At 38.6% G+C, this 8,604-nt stretch overlaps 1 protein-coding gene and 1 long non-coding RNA gene across 3 annotated transcripts; one reads left to right on the top strand and one right to left on the bottom strand.

Moving 5' to 3' along the window:
• Positions 1 to 2,593: 2,593 nt before the first annotated feature.
• On the bottom strand, positions 2,594 to 3,866 carry LOC119887224 (beta-1,3-galactosyl-O-glycosyl-glycoprotein beta-1,6-N-acetylglucosaminyltransferase 3-like). Its single transcript, XM_038698107.1, is given in 2 exon segments — positions 2,594 to 2,900; positions 2,902 to 3,866. Coding segments are annotated over 2 exon segments (1,272 nt in total).
• A 463-nt stretch (positions 3,867 to 4,329) lies between these two features.
• LOC119887222 lies at positions 4,330 to 8,593 on the top strand. 2 transcript variants are annotated; one of them, XR_005441634.1, is made up of 3 exons: positions 4,330 to 5,626; positions 7,390 to 7,589; positions 8,013 to 8,593. It is a non-coding gene; the product is annotated as an uncharacterized LOC119887222 (long non-coding RNA). The 2 variants fall into 2 exon arrangements; XR_005441633.1 differs by lacking the exon at positions 4,330 to 5,626 and having other exon boundaries at positions 6,318 to 7,589.
• Positions 8,594 to 8,604: the final 11 nt, after the last annotated feature.

Below are 8,604 nucleotides of genomic sequence, written 5' to 3'. Positions count from 1 at the left end.
ATCTGTATGCATAGTCACAGACCTTTGTGATGTAGGATCATACAGTAGTAGCAATGTTAACGTTATATAGGCTATCTGAGACAGTGAGTATATTTGTGATAGCACAAATAAACAGCTTATTAGCTTATTGAGGCTATAAAGCCTTGAAGGCTATGGTTCCTTTTCCAGACATGGAATATTAATCATCACAATGTATTTTGGGACAGATGGCTTAACATGTAGATATGATGAAATACATAACAGCTATATGTTTAGTGAATCACAGCAGTCTGTTCATCCTAAATATAGGAAGCCATACAATTACTGCAAATGCCACAACCTGGTTTAATTCTGTAACCCATATAGTTTATTTATTGTTGGCCTGGTTCACAATATCTACCAACTATGCCTGCCTGTATCGTGACCACTAATTCATTGCTGTGGTATTTTTAAAACCATATTCATGTCCCCATAATAAAACCTTTAATCTATCATTAATGTCAGATTCTTTTTGAGCTTGTTACAACACTGTTTTAAATTACTCTGCCACTGTTTCCTTCTGATCATTTGGAAGATGATGATTTACATCAAATCAACTTGTTTGCTTTCTTCTCTTTACAACTCATTCAGCCACCTATTACCCCTGTCTTAATGCGTTACTTGGGCTTGCGAAGACGGGCAGCTGACAGTAGTCGAGTCTGATTTGGAGACAGCTTGAGTAGACGGGGCAGAGATACAAAGCAGGGCCGTGGCTGCCAGGCCAAGCCAGGCCATGCCAGCTCCACAGAGGGCTTCAGTGCAGCAGGGCACTGGGGAGAGGGCGCTTGGCACCTGATCAGTTACCACAGTGAATTCTGTTCCTGTCACTGGCATTTAGCTACAGAAAAGCAGAGCAGACATGACTGACAAACTTGCAAGACAAATGCACTCAAACCCTCACACATCGCCATCTTTCTGACAGTATCAACAAAAATTGCACATTTATGCACTGGTAACATGGCTACGGATTGTAATAGATTACTCAAGGCTTGGATAAAATTCAAAGATTGCACATACTGTATATGAGTATTTATTGTATACGTCTATACCTTTATGCAGGGTGTGCTGCATATAGAAGCACACATTAGTGCATTTGTCTTATAAGTAAGTAAGAACCTCCATTATACAGCAGATACTGATGGTTTGTGTCACACAAATATTTTAAGTACTTAATATTTTAGTGTGAATTATAACAGACCAAATTAGGTATTAATTTGTATGGTGGAGATTGGTTTGGTAAGTAAAAATGATTTTCTTCTGGCAAAGAATTTACTTTGCAGTGGTGTGATGGTACTTTCACATTTCAGGATGTGATCAAATGAAAAGCGTGTTTATGGACAGTGTGTTGGCCCTTTTAGATGACACACCATCCCAGTCACATGGATGTCTGATGACTATTGAATCTGTCTGCAGAATCGACAAGGACATGCACGGTAAAGTGGAGATCGCAACTGCTGCCATACCGGAGTGACCCTGCTCGCACTGCAAGATGTGGAGGAGGAGCACAACAATCTAATGTATATGCTCTGGGCAACGTGACTGGAGACTTGGCTCTTTGCATCAGGAGAGTGCCTTTTTGAAACTATGCTGCCTGTTACATTGTGGAACTTTTTACAGCTCAATCCTCTGCATTTTTCCACATTCTGTCTGAAACTTTTTAATCTTTTTTAGTTATTTACTACCGGTATATCATGTCACACTTAGCTTATTGGTGTTCCCTAGTTACTGTTGTATCTACACGTTATTTAAGGCACTCTGTTACAAATGGTTGATGCATGTTCTGCTTTATTACATTTAAATATATATATTTATATTCAAAAGGTGACAATGGAGAGAAATTAATATATTTTTATGGTTGCTCTGATTTTAGACTGCATTTTAGGTGTCTGAGTGGCATTTCGTAGAACAAGTTCTGACAGCACCTTTTTCACTGTTCACTGCTGGCGTTCTCTGTTAAAATCCTGCCTGGGGAAAATAAAGTTTTATTTTTTGCCCCTCACCTGAATGTGCCCTCTGACTTGAGGAGGGAGAACATGGTGACAGCAACAATTTTTTTATATTTTTTTTATTCCATCCGGTCCTGTTTTGCAGTTGTTACAAGACAGAGGTTTATGTTAGCACTGAAACTGTACAGTGACCAAATGAAGAGTATGTTAAGATTCAAATAACCAACATTTTTTTTCCTCAGCTTTGCAGATCTCTTCCACTTAGAATCCACTAGATGGCACCACAAACACATGTCATTGAAATCATAAAAAATAAAAATAAAAAAAGACATGGCATAAGTTCCCCATCAATACCTTCGCAATAATATTAAAACGAGGGATTATTAGCAGCAGATAATTAAGTCATGACAAGATCTATAACAATATCTTGACATAAGATTAACAGCCACATAATAAAAAAAATATACAATATGGATCATATTTCAGAAATGACTTAATAGCAATAGAATATTTCAATACATTTCATCAGAAGATCCCTAATTTTTTATAATAAATTAATATGGTTTCTATAATATTATTTTACATTTCAAATGATTAGAAGCTTTACAAAATGGTGGCATATTAATCTGTTAATAACTGGCGTTACCTAAAGCCTTGAAACGCAGAACTGACTCCAAACATCTAATAGCAGTGTCATCAACCTCGGGATCAAACTTATTTGCAAAGAGGTGGTGTTGTGTGAGGAGCCACTGGAGGTCGCCAGCACCGTACACGCAAACAGCTCTTCTGTAAGCCCCAGTGCAAGGATAGTACGGGGCTCCATTTTTCATTTCTCCTGCTAAATAGCTCCACTTTACCAAACGAGCAATGGCATTCATGTCTGACATGTCATACTTAATGTTGGCAGGCACTGATCCGGGAACAGAAGGCATCCGTTAGTGTGGCCCACAAGTGCTCATCTGGGCTGTATGTGTCCTTCTCCCACTCCAGAAATGTCTGAATCTCTCTGTCCTGCATGACATGTTTTACAAAGGCTCTTGTGACCACAAAGTAAGCATTTCCTTGGAACATGGGGCTGCTAATGGGTGGAGGACTTTTCCTCTCACTTGTCCTGATGACTGTGTTAGAGACATTGTGATGATACTGCCAGCGGCCTTTCTTGTAGTCATTGGTGACCTCAGACTCCATGCTGTTTCTCCCATTGAGGGCCTTCAGAGCCTGAACCATCTCTCCATTGGTTTTGATGGGAAAGTCTGTCCCGCAGGTGTTGAGCAGGTACCTCCACTGGACATGTGAGCTCAGCAGATCTTTCATGCAGTTCAAATCTGCCTGCACTCTGGACCATGAGGCATATACCACATTTTCTAATTTACTGGCTACAAACACATTAGGAAAGCAGGAGATAATTGCCTCCACAGCCTTCTGAAATTCTTTGGAGGATTTCTGGTCCACATGCACACAGTAGATGTTCTGAGGAGTGTAAATAGCTCGTAGAAGTCGCTCAAACATCTCAATCTTCTCATGAATCACCATGGAGTAGGCAATGGGAAAATCCCTCTCCTCTTCACTGAGCGGCACTGTCATGAAACCTCTCTTTTCAATGTAAGCTTGGCAGTCTTTTGTCACATTGAGGTAGAAGTCCTCAGATAGAAAATTGTGTCTTTTCCTGGATGCCAGAAGCACTTCCAATTCGTTCTCCTTGCTCTCTACATCCCCACTGATGATAGCCGAGCAGCCAGGCAGGTCAATAGAGAACTGCAGTGGTATTGTGTGATCAGATGATGACTGCCTGTCAAAAGGAGAGAGAGTTTGCTGAAGGATAAAATAAAGGAGCATACCCGTGAGGATGAGAGAGAGGGTCCTCACCAACATCTGACCCTTCAACAACCATCCGAAAGCCATTTCCTTGCTCGAAGTCTGCTTGATGTGACTTTGGTGACCTTATGACGAGAGGCTGTAGTTCTTCATTTAATAAAGGAGCACAAGCTGAATCAGCCCCCTAAGTAGGTGTGTCAAACTAAGGCGTGGAAGGAATTTCATTTAAACACCTTCCTGGTTGATCCTAAAATAGGATCTGACTTATTGCACAAGTCCTGGTGGATGTTTCAACATTTATGCTATGTATACACTCAGGGCTTGACATTTATTTATTTATTTATTTCAAGCAAAATAGTGTGACAACAGAAAAGATACACAATAATAATAACTTATACACTTATGCTTGAAATGGAGTGGGAAGAAGTAAAACTTATTAAACCCCACCCCAGTCTATCAAAGAATTTATACATACAAAAAATAGCTGCTTCCTTCATCAATAATCTCAAAGAAAAAATATTAATAATTAAAATAAATAAATAATTAATAATAATAATAATAATAATAATACCTCATTTAGAAACAGTGGATGCACAAGTCAAAACCACACATTCATACCATACATACTAATAATATACAAATATTTCCACAGGTAACAATGCTTATCAAATACCAACAATGGTAGACGAAATACCACAAGGGTACATAATGATTATCAAATACCAACAATGGTAGATGGACTACCACAAGGGTAAATAAATGACAACTAATCCAACAATCTACACAACATGAATACAATCAAACCTCATTGTCATTGTAATGACATTAACTTTTTTACTCACTAGCCAGAGTGGCTAGTGCTTCATCATAGTCACTAGCCACGCAGCATTGTTGTTGGGAAATTACGCTTTATACAATTAAAGTTGACAATAGCATGCTTAAATTGGCGTGCTAAAATGTACTAATATTATCATTAGCTCCGATAAGGTTGTGTGTAAAACTCCCTTTTGTTGAAAAAATAGTCTATTAAGATAAACACATTAAAATAGCAGCTTCTTATTGTATATAATAAAAGTGCTGCATGGGTGTAAAAGATTAACTGAAAAGGTAAAAACTAAACTAAAAACAAAATTCACCAGAAACATTGTTTAAATGCTATTTATTTATAAAAGCAGCAGGTTAAATACTGTAAAACAGAGTAGAAAAATTATCTGCATTAGAAACAAAGAGCAAAGGTGAAAAAATCACACACAATTAAGGCAATAGGATTAAAATGTTATGTATAGGCCTATATCATTTTTGTGCACTTTTGGAGTGTTTGTTTTGCATCTGCATTTCCTCAGAGCTCTGACTGGATTTATGTTTATCATCATGAAGCTCTGAGTAACTGGAGATATGAATTGAGTATACAGGTCTTTATTTTCCAGATTATTCCCCTACAAACGCATCTTCTGCTTTCATTCATGGCATGAAAACTTTTTATTAAACCATAGAATCAACTCTGGAAAGGTAGTTGTGATATGACGATTTGAAGGGCAGCCCTGCTAGTAGTCTGTTTTCTTTTATAAACACCAGCATGTCCCTTAATCATGAAGATATCGATATTTTACAGCATTTAATGGTACTTTCCTGCTGCTTTTCTCCGCCTCTGCTCTGCCTGTTCTCTTTCCTTCGTTCTCCTGTGCATTTTCTCTCCACACTCCTCTGCCACGCACTGACTGAACACTGTGTTGATGTGCGTGTGCATGCGACCAGTCGCGTGTGATGACCATAAACTGTATATAAGAAGGTGACGACAGAGATCAAAACATCAAATTAAAAGCGACCGGGAGGCTAACAGTCTACAGGTCTGAGTGCAGTTTCATTCGACTTTATATATTTTCTTTTATGAAAGTCTGGATGTAATTTTCTATTTGACGTGCGCACTCGCGAGAGAAGTGAGAGAGTGAGACGCGCAAGTTGTGTGGATTCACCTGCTATTAAAAAAGCTTGCTTTGTGATCGCTGCCTTTGGTTGAGTGGATAATTAACGACAGGCCAGACTAGTCTGACAGCCAGTCTGTGAGTTAAATCTCTACAACGTTTTCTTGTTTACAATGTTGTTCGTCAGTAGCGTTAAAGACAATAGGCTTCAGTAATGAAGCTTAGAGTTGTGACAAAACACAAAACACAGCATATGATAGGCTACGTTACAATCCAGAATATTGGGGTCACAAGAACAAGACTAGAAGATATTTTATTATTACGTTTACACTACATCCACACACTGAGCCTAGGTGCTCAAACAGAAACTAACATTCACACAATGGCGGAACAGGCGCCAAGGAGACTTCGACATGAAGCCTGGGGGAGCCGGGGATTGAACCGCCGACCTTTCGATTAACGGCCCACCAGCTCTTCCCACTGAAAACAGCCGCCCCAATGTGACGTAAATATATAGAGAAAACACATCTGCATTGTCAAAAAAAATTACTTAAGCTAAAAGAAAACTATTTACTGATTACTGCATTATATTCAATTATATTTTATATTCGGAATCGTCACCTGCCACCTGAATTTTGTGTTTCCCTTTATATAAATAAAGACATTTCCACCATAAATTGGTGCGGAAAATATCTCCAGAATGCAGGAAATTAAGTGTTTAATGCTCAAAATCATCTGGGGGAGGACCCACAGACCCCCCAATCCTATATTTTCATCAATGAATATTTCTTTAAATGGCTTTTTGGGATAAACAACAGAAAAAGTGTTGGGGACATGTTCCCAGCCTCCCCAGTGTAAATTACACCTAAGCAGGTGGGGAGAATAGACTGATTTTCTAAAGTTTAGTGTTAATCACCATTTAACTCAGCCAGTTAGGAGCTACATGAAGCCTTAGATGTTTTATGAAAAAGATGCCTTAGGAATCAATGAACAACTCATCCTGACAGACCACAATGGAGTGGAAATATTGGACTCAGAAGGAACAAGAGGTGCTTCATTAGAACAATTTTATTTACCATCTCAAATTATAGTTTAGGTAACCCTGTGTCTTGAAAATGTACTGTGACAGTAGCATGAACTTTTAAGTTGCTTCACAGCTAAGTGGCAAATATATTGGGCTATTAATTGTCACGTCAACATTTATAAAGTCTCACATTTTAAACTGGAACCATAAACAATGTCAAACCTTTGCCATTTCAGATAAAAACTAAATGAATATACATTCACATGTCCGTCTTCAAGAGTGAGGCTACTCACTACTGGCTACTGTTACACCCCCTCAGTTTTTCCTCCTGACATCAGGCACTGTAAAAGGCTAAGCATGGCCTGAATTAAAGAGCAGAGCTGGTCTGATACAACATATTCAAAGAGAATACATGAAAGTACCTAATGGCACATTTCTCCGTCAGTCTGTCCAGAAACACTGCCATGTTTATCTGAGTCTTTCCTTTGATACAACTATATCTCCTACAATTGGACAGTTTCAGTCAATGGACACTTTATGCAATATTTGATTGGCACAAAAGCAATCGTTTCTGTGTCCATAATCAATCTGAATGTAATGGCATGTGCATACATTAACAGTTTCTAATTATTTAATATATACATGTGACGTTTCTCTTTCACAGATGCAGAGATGATGAGGGTGGACTGGACAGTGTGTTCGAGAAGATCGAGGTAATTGTCCTGGCTGCTCAGGGTTGTCTGAGGTGACAACTCCCATTCAGGGACTCTCTGACCTGCTCCATCGAAACAGGAACACAACATTTACTGACCGAAGAACAGTCCAGAAATGTTAGGGATACATTCACTTGTCTGGTTTACAGAGGTAAGTCTTGTCCTCAAGAAGACAAAAATAATCTATTCACCCTGACAAACATATTGTTGTTGTTTGGTGGAATTTATGATGTAGTGGTCATTTAAAAGCTCAAGTGTCCTGCTCCTGGTGTTCTTTGTATAGCCAATTGAGATTAAGGAAACCAGTCTGTAAAAACAGAGCCATTCCTTAAGCGTACATCAGGAATTTACATCCGTGATGTTAAGTGGCACAGGGTGTGCTTGGAGCATCTGTAGACACAGAAAGGAATTTGTTAATTCTCTCTGAACTTATACCATACATAGACTCAGTTACATAAAGGATGCTTTTTTGAAACGCTGTCTGACATTCAATTGGAAAATATTTTTCATTCTTCATCTAGTATATCTTGTATTGTGTTTTCAGACCTCTAATATTTATTTCTTACACTGGCAGGAATCATGGAAGATCCAGTATTTGCAGCATGCTGTGGAAGTTTGGTCGGATGCAGATCCTGCACTACTGTGTGGCTTCAGAATTCCTCAATGTGTTTGAAGTGTCAAGCGGATGATTTTTCCATCAACATTCACAGAGTCACTGGCCTTTCTGGTGTAGTAAATGTCATGAGAGAGCTGGCACACGAAGAGTAAATGCTGCTTTTCTGCTTGCCACCAATCCTTATTTGTCAGTGTTATATCATGTTATAAATACTTTTGATATTGAGGACTGATGTTTTTTATGTCGCATCTTAGTTCTGGAGTTTTAAGAGCTAGAAAATGTAACGATGTTTTATGTTACATCATTGTTCCCACCTCACAGTAGTTTTATAAGAGCTAGTAGGTCTAAATGTGGCAAGATGTTTTTATGCTACATTATTGTTCTCAGCCCACAGTGATTTTATAAGAGCTAGTAGGCCTAAACATGGCAATATGTTGTGACAGGCTCTTCTGTGGAGATTTGCAAAGCTGGACTTACTTTGTTTGTCTGATTATTCTTTCTGTACAAACGCAAAATAAATATATTTCTTCTCCATAAAACGACCCTGTGA

This window comes from Micropterus salmoides, unplaced genomic scaffold (assembly GCF_014851395.1).
Source record: "Micropterus salmoides isolate LMB-PRFRI ecotype aquatic unplaced genomic scaffold, ASM1485139v1 Ms_hic_scaffold_4061, whole genome shotgun sequence".
In the NCBI taxonomy this organism is placed as follows: Eukaryota; Metazoa; Chordata; class Actinopteri; order Centrarchiformes; family Centrarchidae; genus Micropterus; species Micropterus salmoides.
This window is presented reverse-complemented; position numbering and strand designations above follow the sequence as displayed.